This window comes from Chrysemys picta, chromosome 22 (assembly GCF_011386835.1).
Source record: "Chrysemys picta bellii isolate R12L10 chromosome 22, ASM1138683v2, whole genome shotgun sequence".
NCBI lineage: Eukaryota > Metazoa > Chordata > Testudines > Emydidae > Chrysemys > Chrysemys picta.
Window position 1 is genome coordinate 16,652,458 of NC_088812.1, and position 20,336 is coordinate 16,672,793.

General features: G+C 56.9%; 1 protein-coding gene across 2 annotated transcripts in view; it reads left to right on the top strand.

The window, feature by feature from the left end:
* COL2A1 (collagen type II alpha 1 chain) overlaps nt 1-20,336 on the top strand; it is a 75,178-nt gene that overhangs the window by 48,917 nt on the left and 5,925 nt on the right. For both annotated transcript variants that reach the window (XM_005291904.5, XM_005291905.5), the window contains 15 exons: nt 5,437-5,490; nt 6,971-7,024; nt 7,483-7,536; nt 7,707-7,814; nt 8,737-8,790; nt 9,489-9,542; nt 10,335-10,496; nt 10,597-10,704; nt 13,934-14,041; nt 14,621-14,674; nt 15,256-15,363; nt 17,277-17,330; nt 17,797-17,904; nt 18,578-18,631; nt 19,230-19,337. In XM_005291904.5, coding sequence (XP_005291961.2) covers nt 5,437-5,490; nt 6,971-7,024; nt 7,483-7,536; nt 7,707-7,814; nt 8,737-8,790; nt 9,489-9,542; nt 10,335-10,496; nt 10,597-10,704; nt 13,934-14,041; nt 14,621-14,674; nt 15,256-15,363; nt 17,277-17,330; nt 17,797-17,904; nt 18,578-18,631; nt 19,230-19,337 — 1,242 coding nt within the window. The remainder of the gene's footprint in view (nt 1-5,436; nt 5,491-6,970; nt 7,025-7,482; nt 7,537-7,706; nt 7,815-8,736; nt 8,791-9,488; nt 9,543-10,334; nt 10,497-10,596; nt 10,705-13,933; nt 14,042-14,620; nt 14,675-15,255; nt 15,364-17,276; nt 17,331-17,796; nt 17,905-18,577; nt 18,632-19,229; nt 19,338-20,336) is intronic.

The following is a 20,336-nucleotide window of genomic DNA, read 5'->3' on the forward strand; positions in this document are numbered from 1 at the left end:
TGTAGTAGCATAGCTGGCAGAGAGCTGTAGCTGGGTAGCAGTCAGGCTGAAGCCGGGTAGCAGTCAGGCAGAGCTGTAGTCACATAGCACGCAGAGAGCTGGAGCAGGGTAGGAGTCAGGCGGTAGCAGTCAGGCGGAGCTGTAGCCACATAGCACACAGAGAGCTGGAGCAGTGTAGGAGTCAGGCGGTAGCAGTCAGGCGGAGCTGTAGCCACATAGCAAGCAGAGAGCTGGAGCAGTGTAGGAGTCAGGCGGTAGCAGTCAGGCGGAGCTGTAGCCACATAGCAAGCAGAGAGCTGGAGCACTTTAGGAGTCAGGCGGTAGCAGTCAGGCGGAGCTGTAGCTGCAAAGCAGACAGGCTGGAGCAGCATAGCAGGCAGAGAGCTGGAGCAGTGTAGGAGTCAGGCTGTAGTAGCATAGCTGGCAGAGAGCTGTAGCTGGGTAGCAGTCAGGCTGAAGCCGGGTAGCAGTCAGGCAGAGCTGTAGTCACATAGCACGCAGAGAGCTGGAGCAGGGTAGGAGTCAGGCGGTAGCAGTCAGGCGGAGCTGTAGCCACATAGCACACAGAGAGCTGGAGCAGTGTAGGAGTCAGGCGGTAGCAGTCAGGCGGAGCTGTAGCCACATAGCACACAGAGAGCTGGAGCAGTGTAGGAGTCAGGCGGTAGCAGTCAGGCGGAGCTGTAGCCACATAGCAAGCAGAGAGCTGGAGCAGTGTAGGAGTCAGGCGGTAGCAGTCAGGCGGAGCTGTAGTCACATAGCACACAGAGAGCTGGAGCAGTGTAGGAGTCAGGCGGTAGCAGTCAGGCGGAGCTGTAGTCACATAGCACACAGAGAGCTGGAGCAGTGTAGGAGTCAGGCGGTAGCAGTCAGGCGGAGCTGTAGCCACATAGCAAGCAGAGAGCTGGAGCACTTTAGGAGTCAGGCGGTAGCAGTCAGGCGGAGCTGTAGCTGCAAAGCAGACTGGCTGGAGCAGCATAGCAGGCAGAGAGCTGGAGCAGTGTAGGAGTCAGGCTGTAGTAGCATAGCTGGCAGAGAGCTGTAGCTGGGTAGCAGTCAGGCTGAAGCCGGGTAGCAGTCAGGCAGAGCTGTAGTCACATAGCACGCAGAGAGCTGGAGCAGGGTAGGAGTCAGGCGGTAGCAGTCAGGCAGAGCTGTAGTCACATAGCACACAGAGAGCTGGAGCAGTGTAGGAGTCAGGCGGTAGCAGTCAGGCGGAGCTGTAGCCACATAGCACACAGAGAGCTGGAGCAGTGTAGGAGTCAGGCTGTAGCAGTCAGGCGGAGCTGTAGCCACATAGCACGCAGAGAGCTGGAGCAGTGTAGGAGTCAGGCAGTAGCAGTCAGGCGGAGCTGTAGCCACATAGCACGCAGAGAGCTGGAGCAGTGTAGGAGTCAGGCTGTAGCAGTCAGGCGGAGCTGTAGCCACATAGCATGCAGAGAGCTGGAGCAGTGTAGGAGTCAGGCGGTAGCAGTCAGGCAGAGCTGTAGCCACATAGCAAGCAGAGAGCTGGAGCACTTTAGGAGTCAGGCGGTAGCAGTCAGGCGGAGCTGTAGCTGCAAAGCAGACAGGCTGGAGCAGCATAGCAGGCAGAGAGCTGGAGCAGTGTAGGAGTCAGGCTGTAGTAGCATAGCTGGCAGAGAGCTGTAGCTGGGTAGCAGTCAGGCTGAAGCCGGGTAGCAGTCAGGCAGAGCTGTAGTCACATAGCACGCAGAGAGCTGGAGCAGGGTAGGAGTCAGGCGGTAGCAGTCAGGCGGAGCTGTAGCCACATAGCACACAGAGAGCTGGAGCAGTGTAGGAGTCAGGCGGTAGCAGTCAGGCGGAGCTGTAGCCACATAGCACACAGAGAGCTGGAGCAGTGTAGGAGTCAGGCGGTAGCAGTCAGGCGGAGCTGTAGCCACATAGCAAGCAGAGAGCTGGAGCAGTGTAGGAGTCAGGCGGTAGCAGTCAGGCGGAGCTGTAGCCACATAGCACGCAGAGAGCTGGAGCAGTGTAGGAGTCAGGCGGTAGCAGTCAGGCGGAGCTGTAGCCACATAGCACGCAGAGAGCTGGAGCAGTGTAGGAGTCAGGCGGTAGCAGTCAGGCGGAGCTGTAGCCACATAGCAAGCAGAGAGCTGGAGCACTTTAGGAGTCAGGCGGTAGCAGTCAGGCGGAGCTGTAGCTGCAAAGCAGACAGGCTGGAGCAGCATAGCAGGCAGAGAGCTGGAGCAGTGTAGGAGTCAGGCTGTAGTAGCATAGCTGGCAGAGAGCTGTAGCTGGGTAGCAGTCAGGCTGAAGCCGGGTAGCAGTCAGGCAGAGCTGTAGTCACATAGCACGCAGAGAGCTGGAGCAGGGTAGGAGTCAGGCGGTAGCAGTGAGGCGGAGCTGTAGCCACATAGCAAGCAGAGAGCTGGAGCAGTGTAGGAGTCAGGCGGTAGCAGTCAGGCGGAGCTGTAGCCACATAGCACGCAGAGAGCTGGAGCAGTGTAGGAGTCAGGCGGTAGCAGTCAGGCGGAGCTGTAGCCACATAGCACGCAGAGAGCTGGAGCAGTGTAGGAGTCAGGCGGTAGCAGTCAGGCGGAGCTGTAGCCACATAGCAAGCAGAGAGCTGGAGCACTTTAGGAGTCAGGCTGTAGCAGTCAGGCGGAGCTGTAGCTGCAAAGCAGACAGGCTGGAGCAGCATAGCACACAGAGAGCTGGAGCAGTGTAGGAGTCAGGCTGTAGTAGCATAGCTGGCAGAGAGCTGTAGCTGGGTAGCAGTCAGGCTGAAGCCGGGTAGCAGTCAGGCAGAGCTGTAGTCACATAGCACGCAGAGAGCTGGAGCAGGGTAGGAGTCAGGCGGTAGCAGTCAGGCAGAGCTGTAGTCACATAGCACACAGAGAGCTGGAGCAGTGTAGGAGTCAGGCGGTAGCAGTCAGGCGGAGCTGTAGCCACATAGCACACAGAGAGCTGGAGCAGTGTAGGAGTCAGGCTGTAGCAGTCAGGCGGAGCTGTAGCCACATAGCACGCAGAGAGCTGGAGCAGTGTAGGAGTCAGGCAGTAGCAGTCAGGCGGAGCTGTAGCCACATAGCACGCAGAGAGCTGGAGCACTTTAGGAGTCAGGCGGTAGCAGTCAGGCGGAGCTGTAGCTGCAAAGCAGACAGGCTGGAGCAGCATAGCAGGCAGAGAGCTGGAGCAGTGTAGGAGTCAGGCTGTAGTAGCATAGCTGGCAGAGAGCTGTAGCTGGGTAGCAGTCAGGCTGAAGCCGGGTAGCAGTCAGGCAGAGCTGTAGTCACATAGCACGCAGAGAGCTGGAGCAGGGTAGGAGTCAGGCGGTAGCAGTCAGGCGGAGCTGTAGCCACATAGCACACAGAGAGCTGGAGCAGTGTAGGAGTCAGGCGGTAGCAGTCAGGCGGAGCTGTAGCCACATAGCAAGCAGAGAGCTGGAGCAGTGTAGGAGTCAGGCGGTAGCAGTCAGGCGGAGCTGTAGCCACATAGCAAGCAGAGAGCTGGAGCACTTTAGGAGTCAGGCGGTAGCAGTCAGGCGGAGCTGTAGCTGCAAAGCAGACAGGCTGGAGCAGCATAGCAGGCAGAGAGCTGGAGCAGTGTAGGAGTCAGGCTGTAGTAGCATAGCTGGCAGAGAGCTGTAGCTGGGTAGCAGCCAGGCTGAAGCCGGGTAGCAGTCAGGCAGAGCTGTAGTCACATAGCACGCAGAGAGCTGGAGCAGGGTAGGAGTCAGGCGGTAGCAGTCAGGCGGAGCTGTAGCCACATAGCACACAGAGAGCTGGAGCAGTGTAGGAGTCAGGCGGTAGCAGTCAGGCGGAGCTGTAGCCACATAGCACACAGAGAGCTGGAGCAGTGTAGGAGTCAGGCGGTAGCAGTCAGGCGGAGCTGTAGCCACATAGCAAGCAGAGAGCTGGAGCAGTGTAGGAGTCAGGCGGTAGCAGTCAGGCGGAGCTGTAGTCACATAGCACACAGAGAGCTGGAGCAGTGTAGGAGTCAGGCGGTAGCAGTCAGGCGGAGCTGTAGTCACATAGCACACAGAGAGCTGGAGCAGTGTAGGAGTCAGGCGGTAGCAGTCAGGCGGAGCTGTAGCCACATAGCAAGCAGAGAGCTGGAGCACTTTAGGAGTCAGGCGGTAGCAGTCAGGCGGAGCTGTAGCTGCAAAGCAGACAGGCTGGAGCAGCATAGCAGGCAGAGAGCTGGAGCAGTGTAGGAGTCAGGCTGTAGTAGCATAGCTGGCAGAGAGCTGTAGCTGGGTAGCAGTCAGGCTGAAGCCGGGTAGCAGTCAGGCAGAGCTGTAGTCACATAGCACGCAGAGAGCTGGAGCAGGGTAGGAGTCAGGCGGTAGCAGTCAGGCAGAGCTGTAGTCACATAGCACACAGAGAGCTGGAGCAGTGTAGGAGTCAGGCGGTAGCAGTCAGGCGGAGCTGTAGCCACATAGCACACAGAGAGCTGGAGCAGTGTAGGAGTCAGGCTGTAGCAGTCAGGCGGAGCTGTAGCCACATAGCACGCAGAGAGCTGGAGCAGTGTAGGAGTCAGGCTGTAGCAGTCAGGCGGAGCTGTAGCCACATAGCACGCAGAGAGCTGGAGCAGTGTAGGAGTCAGGCGGTAGCAGTCAGGCGGAGCTGTAGCCACATAGCAAGCAGAGAGCTGGAGCACTTTAGGAGTCAGGCGGTAGCAGTCAGGCGGAGCTGTAGCTGCAAAGCAGACAGGCTGGAGCAGCATAGCAGGCAGAGAGCTGGAGCAGTGTAGGAGTCAGGCTGTAGTAGCATAGCTGGCAGAGAGCTGTAGCTGGGTAGCAGTCAGGCTGAAGCCGGGTAGCAGTCAGGCAGAGCTGTAGTCACATAGCACGCAGAGAGCTGGAGCAGGGTAGGAGTCAGGCGGTAGCAGTCAGGCGGAGCTGTAGCCACATAGCACACAGAGAGCTGGAGCAGTGTAGGAGTCAGGCGGTAGCAGTCAGGCGGAGCTGTAGCCACATAGCACACAGAGAGCTGGAGCAGTGTAGGAGTCAGGCGGTAGCAGTCAGGCGGAGCTGTAGCCACATAGCAAGCAGAGAGCTGGAGCAGTGTAGGAGTCAGGCGGTAGCAGTCAGGCGGAGCTGTAGCTGCAAAGCAGACAGGCTGGAGCAGCATAGGAGGCAGAGAGCTGGAGCAGGGTAGGAGTTAGGCTGTAGCCATGTACAGTTGTAGCTGCATAGCTGTCAGGCAGAGCTGTAGCTGGGTAGCATTCAGGCTGTAGTGGTGTTTTCCAGGCTGTAGCAGGCAGAGGATTGTTATTACTCCCTTGCTGGTTTAAAACCGATCCCCAGGGTTTTGAGGCGTGGAGCTCGGTGCTGCAGAGAAGCCGACGAACCCAGAAGGCCTGGGCTCAGTCTCTGACACTAACCCAGCCCCACACTGGGCTCTGCCCGGCACACACAGGCAGCAGCTGCTCTTCACTGCCATCTGCTCACCCTCCTCTCCCTCTTCCCTCCCCCAGGGTTTGACAGGTCCGATCGGTCCCCCTGGCCCTTCTGGCCCCAACGGCGAGAAGGTAAGAACCCAGGAACTCTGCATGACGCCTGGCTGGGGGCAGTGGGGCTCAGTGAAATGGGGGGAGGGGTCAAGAGCAACAGTCACAGCTCAGACCCCATGGATTTCCCAGCCTCTCGGTGCTCCTCAGTGACTCCCTCCAGGTGTACATAGATCAGGCCGCTGGAGCCAGAGATACTGCAAGAGCCATGACCCAGTGGGGAGGGTCACTGGGCTGTGGGAGGGGCCTTGGCATGTGGGCGGGGCTTCAGGGCACAAGCTGAGCCAGTGCCATGTAGGGTTGCCAGGCGTCTGGTTTTTGACTAGAACGCCTGGTTGAAAAGGGACCCTGGCGGCTCCGGTCAGCGGCGCAGTGGGGCAGGCAGGTTCCCATCCCTACCTGGCTCCATGCGGCTCCCAGAAATGGCAATGTGTCCTTGCGGCCCCTAGGCAGAGGTGTGGCCAGGTGGCTCCACGTGCTGCCCTCGCCCCAAGCACCGGTTCCGCAGCTTCCATTGGCCAGGAAGCGCGGCCATTGTGAGTTGCAGAGGCAGGGCAGGGGCAGCGCGCAGAGCCGCCTGGTGCCTCCGTCTAGGAGCTAGACATGCTGGCTGCTTCCGGGAGCCACCTGAGGTAAGTGCCGCCTGGAGCCTGCACCCCTCACCCCCTCCCACACTCTGAACCCCTCAGCGCCACCCCCCAGCCTAGAGCCACCTCCTGCATGTGAAAGCCCTCATCCTCAGCCCCACCCCAGAGCCCGCACCCCCAGGCGGAGCTGTCACCCCACCTCAGTCCCCCCTGCACCCCAACCCCTTGGCGCTAGCCCTGAGCCCCCTCCTGCACCCCAACCCCCTCATCCTGGCCCCATCCCAGAACCCCTGCACTCCCAGCTGGAGCCCTCACCCCCCACACACTGTAACCCCCTGCCTCACCCCTGAGCCCCCTCCCGCACCCCAAACCCCTCATCCCTGGCCCCACCCCAGAGCCCACACCCCCAGCCGGAGCCCTCACCCCTCTCACACCCCAACCCCCTGCCCGAGCCCGGCGAAAGTGAGCCTGTGTGGGGGAAAGTGAGAGATGGGGGGAGGGAGTGAGCGGGAGGCGGGGCCTTGGAGAAGGGGCGGGGCAAGTGTGTTCAGTTTTCTGCAATCAGAAATATAGCAACTCTGGTGCCATGGGGAGAACTTTGTGCTGGGGGGTGGGGTGGGCGAGTCCTCAGGTTGGAGTGTGGGAGGGATATGGGGGAACGGGTGACCGGAGGGGGCTGGGGGAGTGGCTTTGGGAGCATGGGCGTGTCTTGGAGCTGGAGGAGGGGCTTGAGAGGAAGCTCAGGCTGTGGGTGGAGCTTGAGATCTGGGCAGGACTTTGGGGTCTGGAAAGACTGTAGGGAGGGGGGTGGGCTGTGGAAGCGGGAGGGGCAGAATCCCAGGTTATCTACAGCCTCTGGCCGGCCATATCTCCCCGACTGCTCTCACATCTCCTTCTTCTTTCTCCCTGTCTAGGGTGAATCGGGTCCCCCAGGCCCATCTGGTGCTGCCGGCGCCCGCGGCGCCCCGGTAAGTGTGATGCCCACAACCCTAGGTCCCCAGACCTTGGTTCATACAATGGGTCTGAGCCTCTCGGGGGGGGAGGGCCTGTGCCCTTCTCAATTCAGAGACTACCCCCGGGGAATTCACCAGCTTCCCCATTCTTTCCAACATTGCTCTGATTGATGGGGATAGCCGCCAGAGACCCCGACCATTGTGCTAGGCCAGGGGGGTCGTGACCCCAGTGCGTGGGGCTCACAAACAGGTGTCAAGAGGTCAAGACCACCCTACTACATAGGGGTGGGTCCCAGCTGGATGGGAGAGGCTCCTGGGGGGTGTTCCCAGATGGACAAGGTTGAGAACCACGGTGCTAGGTGCTATACAGACATGGAAGCACAAAGATGCCTCCTGCCCCGTAGAACTTGCTGTCCAGGTTGGGGTGTTTCCTGCCCGGGCCCCACATTTAACCCCAGTCCTTTCCCTTTCAGGGTGATCGTGGCGAGCCTGGAGCCCCTGGCCCTGCTGGATTTGCTGGACCTCCCGTGAGTACAGCCGCGTTTGCTGACCCTTGTTTTCCAGGTTCCCTCTCTATCCCGCCCCTCGATATCCATGTTCCCGTAGTGATGACGGTGCCACATGCATGGCACCGGGCACCCGTCTCGCGGGGAGGTCATGTCTCACCCTGGGGCTTTTTCTTCCCTTCCTCATGCAGGGCGCTGATGGCCAACCCGGCGCTAAAGGTGAACAAGGAGAATCTGGCCAGAAGGGAGACGCTGGGGCCCCGGGTCCACAGGGTTCTTCCGGTGCTCCTGGCCCACAGGTTGGTAAAGCAAAGTCCTGCTCCTCCCCGCATGACCCCACTGGGAAGGCAGCCTGGGAGAATGGGGGCTGGCCAGAGATGAACCGTCCTCGGGGGAAAAGGAGCCCAAGAAAGGACTGTGATTTGCTTTGAAAATACTCTGGCCACGTGCAACGGGTCAGAACCTAGTATCTGGGTCACTGATTTATCCCAGTTGAGGGATCTGAGCCACAGGCTTTGAAACGGCTGATCCCCAGCAATCCCTCACCCTGATTTTACCTGTCGTGGGGGAGCCTGCCAAGGCCCCGGGGTCTGGGAATAAACCCCCAGAACCGGCCCAGGAAAGAGGAGGCCGGATTCCTGCCAGAGGGTTGCCCCTCTCTGCAGTGGCAGGGCCCTATTCCGAGGCGCACTCACACCAGGGAGCGAGGGCGGCAGTTTCATTGCAGCCATGAAGCCCTCTGGGAGCTTGGGGGGGCTGGAAAATACCCTCCTACCTGAGTACCCTCTGCTGCGCACCCCCACAAGCAAGGACTCCCTTCCCCATTGTACATGGTCCCTAGGGATGTTTGATCCAGGTCAATTTCCCTCTTTGCCCCCCGCCCCCTCTGATGGGAGAGACCATCATGAAATGCCCCAGCTGTGAAGGGCACCCTCTAGGGGACATACGACTACAGCCAGCTGCACCCCCAGCCATCTAAACCACCACCAGAGGGGACAGAGCTGGGTGCAGGAAGGAAGGCACCGTGAGGACAAATGGGGAGCGGGGGCGGGGGTCTCGCTAGAGAACGTCGGGGTCAGAGGGAGAGTCTGGCTGCTACTCATCTCCAGCTGTAAGACAAATACCCGCCCATTGGAACAAAGGACCAGTCCCTTTGCCAAGACCATGGGCTGATTTCCTGAGGTCCATTCGGGATCTAACCTGCTTCTTTTTCCTTCTTAGGGTCCCACTGGTGTGACTGGTCCTAAGGGAGCTCGAGGTGCACAGGGACCCCCTGTAAGTACCACCCGGGTCCTTCGACCCCTTGGAGACGGGCACCAAGTGCCAGAGCCCAGCCCGGCTCCCGCCCGAGGGCTATGCAGGGGGTTCTGGTTGGGCCTGTATTGGCCTGCCAGGCACGGGCTGAGCAAGGCGGCAGGGAAGCAGAGACAATCACAGCCCAGGCCAGGGCGATGGAATTGCAGGCCAGGAGGTGGAACGCCCCCTCCTCGTCACCGGGACGATTTCGGAATGGGCCCAGTGAAACGGGTGGCTGTATTCACACTATGCACTACAGGCTCCTGCCTGCCAGCAGGCCTTGCTTGTTGCTAAGGTGTGGGACCCAGATCCCTGCCAACCCACGAGCCAGGGGACTTTGCTGCACCCCTGGAGTTCGACTCATGCTGGAATGTTCAGCCCTGGGTGACGGCGAAGGCCTTGCCTGGACTGCTGCTCTCCCCAAGTATCCGGTAGGGTTAAGCACTCAGTCTGCTTGAAGGACTCGCCCTCCCGGGCCCAGCTGGCCAGTCATTTGCGCAAACACACTGAGCGGGTGCTTTCCCCCCAGCCCCATACTCCATGCACTCCGCCCCTCTCTGGGATGAATCCACCCTTCTGGCTTGGACCTGTTAACGGTGGGGAACCGCACCCCTCTCCAGGAAGGGCAAGGACTGGGATGCTCTGCTTACCCTTCTGTTTCTCCCCTCCTTATCCAGGGAGCCACCGGATTCCCCGGCGCTGCAGGACGTGTCGGCCCTCCCGGCTCTAACGTAAGTTCATGAACATCCAGCGTCCGTTCCACCTTGGCGGGGCCTATGTTTGGGTTTTGGAAGGGAGACGGGGCATAAGCCACCCTCTGTCCATGGGAGAGTTAGATGGTCCATTCCCTGGGGCAGGTTTGTCCCTCATGACCTACTGCAGGGTTTCCTGCCCCCTCCTCTGAAGCTGGTGGCACTGGTCACTGCTGGAGAAAGGAGACTGAGCTGGAAGGACCCATTGATCTGACCTAGGCTGTCCCCGTGTTCCTGGTTTGTTACCACTCCGGCACGTTGCTCCAAAGAGGAGAACAAAGAATGGCGCGACGAACCAAAAGAGCTTCCCCACATTTCTAACAGATGAACCAGGGAGTTCCCGCCCGTTCGTAGTTTTCAGTAACTTTTGTGGGCTTTTATTTCCCCCAAAAGAAATTTCTGCTGTGACCCAATGAGGGTCCCTGGTACTTTGTGCTCTTGACAGCTGGAGAGTCTCTCCTAGATGACAGGACACCACGCGTGTTTGTCTGATAAGGAAACCAATTGCCAAGTCTGAATTAGACTGGTGCCCTTTGCTTCGGAGATGGATTGACCTCACTTGGAGATGGTTAGCTGTTGTGATGAGATGGGAGGGGAAGGTGCAGGGGCTGGTGAGTCTTTACACGGAGACGGGTTCTCTGGGACTCGGATGGCCTATGGCACCTAACTGCCCTACATCGATTAATTAGAAGACAGAATCACTTATTTGCCTTTGCACCAGAGTAGAGGAATTTCCCCCATTCTCACCAAATCCTTGTACTTCTCTTCTAGGGTAACCCAGGTCCGCCTGGCCCACCAGGTGCTTCTGGCAAAGATGGTCCCAAGGGCGCTCGTGGTGATGGGGGCCCACCGGGCCGTTCTGGTGACCCTGGCCTCCAAGGCCCCGCCGGTCCCCCTGGTGAGAAGGGCGAGTCCGGGGAAGATGGCCCACCTGTAAGTTTTCACGTGCACGTTGCCTTGTCTTGGACTGCACAATAGTTACTACCTAGTGCAGCCTCTGCTGGATTTTACCTCCTGCCTCTGTCTTTTCCAGGGTGCCGATGGGCCACCTGGTCCTCAAGGTTTGGCAGGCCAGCGAGGTATTGTCGGTCTTCCCGGCCAGCGTGGTGAGAGAGGTTTCCCGGGGCTGCCAGGTCCCTCCGTAAGTAGCTTTACTTTGCGAAGTCAAAGCCAGACTGTGCAAACCCAGCTCACAAAGTCCCTTGTGCCCTATAGCTGAAGGGGCTTTGCACAGCTTGTTTCTCTGCGGAGGTGGAATGAGCCGAGAGAGCTTAAGTGAGAGGGTCGGAGCAGATCCGTGAATCCGGGCTCTTTCCTTACTGGGAGCCTGTGAAGGTACATCCCAGGCATGTGCTGCCCCCTGGTGCACCCTGCACTAAAAAGGTGTCCTGCTGGAAGGGAAGAGCAGCGAGTTCAGTCCTCCAGGGGTTGCCTAGAGAGGCCTCTCATGATCAGTTGCTGGCAAAACCAGTAAGAGTTGCTGCTCCAGCACCTAGAAGGGCAAGAAGCAGGCGGAGGCCAATCAGGGCCCAGCAGGCCATAATAAAAGGGGTGGTTGTGTCTACTATGGGCCAGTTCTGGGTGAAGCCAGGACAGGGAAGCTGTGCCTGCCTTAACCCAAGTAACCTGGCTCCCTCAGGGGTCTAACCCTGGAGATGTTTGCCTCGGATCTCTGTGATGGGCTGTTGTTGGTGATAGGGACTTTAACGCCTGGGTGGGTATCGTGAGTTCAGCGTTAATCTGTTTCCTGTAAACCTGCAGCGAGCCTGTTCTGCAGGGCACCAGGCTCAGGCAGAGCCCTTGTGACAACAGATAATGCCATGAGACATCTCTTCTATCTAGCCATAAAGAAAGGGAGGTCGAGCATGACACCCCTGGACACGCTCATGATGCCCAAGTCGAGAACCCATGGATTAGATCGGGGTGGGCAATCTTTTTGGCCTGAGGGCCACATCGGGGTTCTGAAACTGTATGGAGGGCCGGGTAGGGAAGGCTGTGCCTCTCTAAACAGCCTGGCCCCCGCCCCCTATCTGCCCCCTGACTGCCCCCTCAGAACCCCTAACCCATCCAACTCCCTCCTCCCGCTCCTTGTCCCCTGACCGCCCTCTCTCAGGTCCCCCCGCCCCTAACCACCCCCCTGGGACCTCACCCTCTATCTAACCCCCCCACTCTCTGTCCCCTGACTGCCCTGACCCCTATCCACACTCCCACCCCCTGACAGGCCTCCCGTGACTCCCACGCCTATCCAACCCCCTCCCCTTCCCCGTCCCCTGACGCCCCCCGCTGAAGCTCCACCCCATCCCACTGCCCCCTGCTCCCTATCCCCTGACTGCCCCCCGGGACCCCCTGCCCCTTATCCAAACCCCCTGCCCCCTTACCATGCCGCTCAGAGCACCAGGACTGGCAGACTGGCAGCCACGCCACCCGGCTGGAGCCAGCCACACCGCCGCGCAGTCTAGAGCACTGGGGCAGACCGGTGGCTCTCGCAGCCACACTGCCTGGCAGGAGCTCGCTGCCCCGCCAACCAGAGCGCTGGTGGCACAGTGAGCTGAGGCTGTGGGGGAAGGGGGAAAGCAGGGGAGGGGCCAGGGCTAGCCTCCCTGGCTGGGAGCTCAAGGGCTGGGCAGGACGGTCCCGCGGGCTGGATGTGGCCCGCGGGCCGCAGTTTGCCCACCTCTGGATTAGATGGATAAGAAAGACAATTTGAGATCCCAGGGAATTCAAACCAAAAGAACCTTTTTTGGACAGTGTCGTTTAAAACAATTCAACATCGAGAAACCAGGAAATTGAGCGTTAAAGTCCCACAAATATCCTTAACTCTGCCCTGCATCCCCTCCCCATTATGAATCACGGAGATTCAAGTCTGGGATAAGCCCCGGGGAAGGCGGCCAATGAAAAAACGTGCCGTGGAGGAAACTCACCCTGGTGCAGAGGGACCACACAACATTTTTGCACCACTTACATCCCATTGCAGGGCTTGTGAGTGACTGGACTGGTCTCTAGACCTTGTGCTGAATTTCACCCTATATGCGTTTGTCAGCGCCTCGATATTGTGCGTGTCACGGAGCCAGAAGTGCTCTCGGGCTGGGTTTACAGCACGTGTATATTTTAAGACCGGGAAGCGCTTCCGTTCACAGCACTTCTAAACCTCACCGGCTTTTAGGTGCACGGGGATCATCACTAATGTTATAGGCCCCTATTCCCCATCGCCCGCCACCTTGTGCTGTCACTAACACCCGTGCAACACACTGCTAACTCAGAACAGTTACACTTTGTTTCACTAGGAGGGTGGTGAAGCACTGGAATGGGTTACCTAGGGAGGTGGTGGAATCTCCGTCCTTAAAGGTTTTTAAGGTCAGGCTTGACAAAGCCCTGGATGGGATGATTTAGTTGGGGATTGGTCCTGCTTTGAGCAGGGGGTTGGACTAGATGACCTCCTGAGGTCCTTTTCAACCCTGATATTCTGTGATTTGCACCCAGCTTGCCTGTATGTTGTTGATGACACAAGGTGCCGATCAATGGAGAATCTGCCCTGTATTCTTCACTGAGATTTCACATAGCACCCGCACATTACTTTTGTCCATAGGATCCGATCGGGGAGGCGCTGCCTTTCGAGAAGTCATTGGAGGGAGTTAGCATGTCCCAGGCAATGGTCAGCACCCCTCAGGGTCTGACCTATATTAAATTCAGTTGCCCACCCGTCATCGCTCACTATTAGAGGCAGTGTGGAAGCCGGTTGCTTCCCCACTGAAAACGTTGAGTTTTCAAGGAAAAAAACTAGAACGGAACATTTTCAGTTGACAAGGTTTTCGGGCATTCGAGGACAATTCAAAATGTTCAGCCAAAAGCGGATGATTTTCGTGAACGAATCTGTTGCTTTGCAAACCTCGGTTTTGTGTCAAAAACCCCTTTTTGGTGGACAGTTTTCAAACAGCCCCTATTCAGCGTACCCCTCAGCACAGCGGCTCCTCAAGGCCTATCGAATGCAGCAACTTTGGAGTCCATGGCGTGAGATGCGCAATGGCCAACACAAGTGAGACACTCCATTGGAAGGGCAATGCCGGCCATTAGCTTACGTGGCCTATTTCATAAGTGGCCAGCCTGAGGTAAAACCATTCTGCTCCACCAGGGGAGCCTCGCGGCAACTTTTAGGCAGGAAGGATGCTCAGGCCTGATCCAAAGTCAATGGAAAGACTCTTGTTGAGTTGGGTCAGAAGGTCGTGGGGTCAGGTTTGGGCTTTATGATGGAAAGTATCTTATGACCCTGACCGGGGGCTAATTGTCTGGAAAGTGACTATGTAGAAGCAGCCCGTGTACTGCACGGGGATCAGCTCACTTGGATTGTTTCCGTTCTTGTCTCTTTGCGTTAGGGTGAGCCTGGCAAACAAGGAGCCCCTGGAGGTGCCGGCGACCGAGGGCCACCTGGTCCTGTGGGTCCCCCAGGTCTGACTGGTCCCTCTGGTGAAACTGGACGCGAGGTAAGCAACAAATCTGGCTGGGAGTGTTAACGGCCTGGAAACGAAGGGAGACGCGTTTCCACAGCCAAATTCTAAGAGCCACAAGGCTGGGTGTGAATCAGCCATAGGTGGCACTTCTCAGCCTTCGGCCTCATCCCATTCCCATGGTGACGGCCGGACATGCTCATGATGTCCAAGTCAAGAACTCATGGATTAGATGGATAAGAAAGACAATTTAAGATCAGAGGGAATTTAAACCAAAAGAACCTTTTTTGGACAGAGTCGTTTAAAACAATTCAACATAGATAAACCAGGAAATTCAGCGTTAAGGTCCCCTTTCCCAGGTGTAACCCAGATCCCCCTTCCCCAGAGGAGGGTCAGGAACGTGGCCTCACTAGTTCCGGCTGCCCTGGGACAGCCCAGTTCCTAGTTCTCCAGTTCTAGAACTCACAGGAGCCTTGCACGGGAAGCTTTGTTTCACCAGTTGCCTGTGCGGCCAGCTCCTTTGCCCAGGTCTGCACACATCTTACCCACTTCCCCAGGCAGAACTCCCTGGGTGGCCTCCAAGGAATCACCTTTTCCTCCTCTTCTCATTCCCAGGGCACCCCCGGATCGGATGGCCCCCCTGGCAGAGATGGGGCAGCTGGAGTGAAGGTGAGCTTGGCAAAAGGAGTTTCTATCCCAGTCCTTGGGGCACCCTGCACCCATCTCTGTTCTCCAGCAGCAGGGTCCCAGGGCTTGGGGGTCTCATAGGGTGCCATGAAGCTCCTGTGCGCGGTGAAACAGCGAAGGTTGGTTCATCCCCTTCTCGTGTGGCTGCAGGCATTGGGCTCATGGTGCCCTGCAGGGTCAGCCCTGGATGCCATGTTCTGGGCAGCAGCGGCTGCTGGGAGCGGTCCCAGGTGGAGCCGCTGCCTAGCACGCTGGCTTGCTCCTGTGTTTGCATAGAAGTGAGCTTGTACTTTGTTGGTGGCTGAATGAGCCCCTGTCAGGCTGCTTCGTGCAGACCTGGACAGCGGTGGGGGGCTTCATGCTCCACAAAGGCGGTCGCTGGCCTGTCCAAACCTTCCCATGGTGCTTGGCCACTCCCCTGCCCCAGCAGAACAAAAATCAGAGGTGACCTCTGGAACCAGGGAGGCGAGGGAACGGTGACGTTGCTAGGTGACACCATGGCCTCCTGGGGCACAGCGAAGAGAGATGTTGACATTAATGGCTGTGTCTTTGTCTCCTGGCAGGGTGATCGCGGTGAGACTGGTGCTGTCGGTTCTCCTGGTGCTCCCGGCCCTCCTGGCTCCCCGGGTCCTGTTGGTCCAACTGGCAAACAGGGAGACAGAGGAGAATCTGTAAGTGTCCCTTAGTGCCCAGACGGCAGCAGCTCATCAAGGGGTCAGTGGTCTCACAAGGGGAATGTAAGCGTATGAGACAGAGTACAGAAAAGGCTCTGGGTATTTGAAAGTACTACCCAGGGTACTGTAAGAGCTCTGAGTATTCATGAGTACTGTGTAGAGTGCAGTCAGGGCTATGAGTACTCAAGAGTATCATCCAGAGTACAAGAAGGGATTTGAGTATTCAAGAGTGCCATCTAGAGTACAGTACAGTAAATGCCCTGAGTACTCAAGAGTACCACCTAGAGTACACTGAGGGCTCTGAGTACTCGTGAATACCATCCAGAGTACAGTAAATGCCCTATCGAGAGTACCATTCAAAGTACAGAAGGGATTTGAGTATTCAAGAGTACCGTCTAGAGTATAGAAAGGGACCTGAGTATTCAGGAGTACCATCGAGAGGAAATGCTCTAAGTGTATGTGAGAGGACCATTAAGAGGCAAAGTGATCATTCAACATCAGTGCCCTGATTTAAGAGTATTGGAAGGTGTCATTCAGAGTTAGCTGACTATTGATTTTGCTGGTACAAGAGCAGTGGTGATTTTCTCCAGAGCAGAAAGCGGTAGATTGAAATGGACTGAGTCCGTGGAACCCTGGGCTTGGCTGTTAGGATGAAGCGTGGCGATCAGATGAGCTGATGGGGTTGGCTTCGGCCCCAGAGACCTGGCCATCCTATATGGCTTCCTCTCTTCCACTTGCTGTCTGACTATTGCAGCAAATGGCTTTGCTGGCTGGGCTGTCGGGGGTGGAACAGCCTGCCTCAGCAGAAGAATCGGTCCAAAAAATGGCTTTCCAATTCCCAATTGTGAGCAGTCACAGCAGAAGGCAGATTCCAAGAGTGATGCTGGTGCAATCAGGGAACAGAATCAGTACTAGGCAGTCGGTGTGTCCAGTTGAAGCCGCTCCAGCGGCACGTTTGGAGTCCTCCTTGGGAGCTGCTCTCAAACCAGCTGCAGAAGGAAGAATTGTTTGCAAAATTTCCGATACCGAATAAATGGGAGAAAATCACCATCGCCCCATGCAGAAAAGGAGGTGAAATGATCGACATCAGCCAGCTGTTCAGAGGGTCTCAGCCCTGGCTGAGCTGATCAAAGCCACTTGGGCACATATGGATGCCCAATTCCCATTACTTTTCCATGGGAATTAATGGGGCACGCAGATGTCCTGGGAAGCTTTGAAGTTCTCACCCAAAAGGGCTAATGTGATCCTTGGATGCGTGACCCGGGGACTCTCAAGTAAGAATAGGGAAGTTATATCACCTCTGGTTTTGGCACTGGTGTGACCGCGGCTGGAATCCTGTGTCCAGTTCTGGTGGCCACAATTCAAGAAGGATGTTGATAAATTGGGGAGGGTGCAGAGAAGAGCCAGGAGAACGATAAAAGGATTACAAAACCTGCCGTATAGTGACAGCGACAAGGAACTCAGTCGGCTAAGGGGTGACCTGATCACAGGCTAGAAGTATCTTCATTGGGAACAAATATTTAACACTGGGCTCTTCGGTCCAACAGATCTAACACGATCCAACGGCTGAAAGCTGAAGCTAGACAAATCCAGGCTGGAAATAAGATGCCCATTTTTAACAGAGGGTAACTAACCATGGGAACCAGTTACCAAGGGTTGTGATGGATTCTCCGTCGCTGGCAATTTGAAATCCAGATTGGGCGTTTTTCTACAAGGCCTGCTCTGGGAATTTTTTGGGAGTAAGTCCCGTGGCCTGTGCTGTACAGGAGGTCAGACTGTTGATCCTTCTAGTCTTGGAAACTAGGAGTCAACATCAACCCTTCAGTTGTTACAATAGGCAGCCTCTCGGCATGGATGACTCGTTCATAGGATTATTATGACGTCTATAACCAACCTTTGTCTTTTTCCAGGGCGCTCAAGGCCCCATGGGTCCCTCCGGCCCCGCAGGCGCACGCGGCATGCCGGTAAGTCATCCTCCTGAGGAATACGCTGCCTGGTCCCCCGAGCGGCTGAGCACCCACTGTTTCCACTGACGTCAGTTGCAGCTGCTCAGCATCTCTGGAAATCTGGCTGATATATGTCTGTGAGAGGGAATTTTCCCTTTTGTTCTATATGCTTTTCTACTGCTGCATGATGCTGGGGAGTCAGCGCACGGGGTTTCCACCTGGAACTCCTGTGGGGTGCACAGACTGGCACTGCATCCAGCTGCAGGGGAGGGACTCTGGGCTGCGCCATGCCCTGCAGTGTGTGGCACGTCCGTGCATCGTGCCCAGCACTCTGGCATGCATCATGCCTGGCCCTCTGGGCTGGATCGTACCCTACGGCGTGTTGTGTGTCCATGTAGTGTGCCGAGCCCGCTGGGCTGGACCACGTCCTGCCCTTTGACTTTTCCTGCCCAGGCTGAAAGCTCTTCTCTTTCACCCCTCTCAGGGTCCTCAAGGTCCTCGCGGTGACAAGGGCGAAGCTGGAGAGGCTGGTGAGAGGGGTCTGAAGGGTCACCGAGGATTCACTGGTTTGCAGGGTCTTCCTGGACCTCCCGTAAGTTTCAGCGTCGGAGCCTCATCCTCAACCTGAGCTTGCAGTGCAGGACTCGGGACAGAACATGCCGTGCTAGGGCTGATCTGACCGGGACAGATGCTGGGGCGCTGGGCTGTGTCCCTGCCTTGGCCCCATGAGCGTAATCCTGCTCCTACCATGGCCCCAGCCATCTGTGTGTCCTGGAAGGTTCGGCAGCCTGTCTCACTGAAGGCCTATCAAGAGCTGAGACATCCCACCACCTCCAAGGATAGAGCCCTCCCACCCCAACTGCTCCCTTTGGAGTCAAACAAAGCCAGTCCCCCCTTTCCTCCATTCTCTGGGGGAAGTGGGTTGGGAGAAGGGAGCACAGGGGGCTCTGGGCCCAGCTGGGCAACCTTCAAAATGGAACTTCTCACCACCCCGCCATGTTGGCCTTGCTGTGGCATACAGCTCCTAGCCTTGGGCCAGGCGAGAAGCTGACAGCCTCTCTTGGCATGGCTAAAGGGGGCCCTCCGCTGGCCCAGGCCTCACCCGGCATTGGGCTGCTCATGCCTCAGAGACACCAAACATACTCCTTGGGCAAGGGCCGCTCTTGCCGATCCAGAATCCCGTCTGGCCAGGGTTCCGCACCCTCAGAGGGAAGCTGTCCAGATGCTGAGATATGACCGTGTGGTTCTGTTTCCACCCCCTTCAGGGTACATCTGGAGATCAAGGTGCTACTGGTCCTTCTGGTCCTTCTGGTCCCAGGGTAAGTCCAGTTCCCGGAGCGCGGGAGGGTAGCGGGGGATGGACCGAGGAGAAGCACAATGCAGGTTCGGTGAAATGGCCTAGTCACTTACTTAGTCAAACTGAGCAAAGTGCAGAAAATAAATCAACAGCATTACGGGCAAAAAGGACATTGGGTTTTAATCCCCTTTCCAGCTTCAAGGAGGGGAAATTCAAGAGAGATTTTAGTAACCTGGATAAAGCACTCTGTACTTCCAATGTAAGGTCATGAGCTGTGTGTACACACACACACACACAAGTGACCTATGCTGATTGGAATGAGAATTGCTGCTCTGTGTGTCACTGCCCCTATAGTGCTAACAGCTGGTGGAGATTCTCCTTAGCATTTGCACTAAGGTCAGTCTCCGTTAGCAGCATAGGCAGATGCAGTCGGGTTCTCAGTGGCCATGGCACGTAGCAGAGGGATGGATGGGGAAGTCCAAGGTGCCCCATTCATTACGTTATGAATTAGCCTGGCTGCCTCATGAGCGGACGGAGCCCTTAGAGCTTGCAGTTGTCTTTTTACGTCATGATTCTTTCACGGCCTGGCTCTCAACTCCCCCCTTGTGAATCTTTTCTAGGGTCCCCCAGGCCCTGTTGGTCCCTCTGGCAAAGATGGTTCAAATGGCATGCCCGGTCCGATTGGTCCTCCAGGTCCTCGCGGTCGTAGTGGTGAAACCGGACCTGCTGTAAGTACCATGCCCCAGCAGAGCTGGCAGCCTTGCAACCTGGGCCTTAAGGACTCGAAGCCCACCGGCTAATGACAGAATCATAGAATCACAGAATATCAGGGTTGGAAGGGACCTCAGGTCATCTAGTCCAACCCCCTGCTCAAAGCAGGACCAATTCCCAACTAAATCATCCCAGCCAGGGCTTTGTCAAGCCTGACCTTAAAAACCTCCAAGGAAGGAGATTCCACCACCTCCCTAAGTAACCCACTCCAGTGCTTCTCCATCCTCCTAGTGAAAAAGTTTTTCCTAATATCCAACCTAAACCTCCTCAAAATTTTTATAGCTTCAGGCTCCCCCACTAGTTAACACAGCACTCGGTGATCTCAGCTCTTAGTAACTTTAGCTCTTTTGTGATTTCAGCTCTTAGTGATTTCACCTAGTAGTAGGGGAGCCCCAGTGCTGGTGCACTATTGGCCCAAAGTGAATTCAGCTCAGCAGCCTGTAACTAGACTCCTAATGGAATCAAAGTTAGCTCTGACATTCAACAGTGGAGAGAGGAGGAGGTGCAGTTGGTGTTTCAGGCTCACAAAAGGGGCCCACACCACCAGGTACAAATACCTGCCCCAACCTCTCCTCTAATGGGGCAGCCCGTAGCCCCATATGCCACCGAAGGCTTGGCCTTTCCAGTGAAGTGCAGCTGCAGGACCCTTACATGCCTTGAAGTCAGTTGTACTGTCTCTCCATCACCCTAAACCACACAAAGTGGTTCCATCACCCTGACCTGCTCCATCATCTTAACCTCCCGCAATCCACCCTGAGCAGCTCCATCATCCTGATCTGCCCCAAGTGACTCCGTCACCCCAGTTCTATCACCCCAAGCGGCTCTATTTCCGACTGGTTCCATCATCCTAATGGGCTCTGTCACTCCAGTCTGCACCCAGCAACACCATTCCCCCACCATCTCTCTCCCTCAGCGGCTCCATTACCCTGACCCGCCCCGAGTGGCTCTGTCACCTC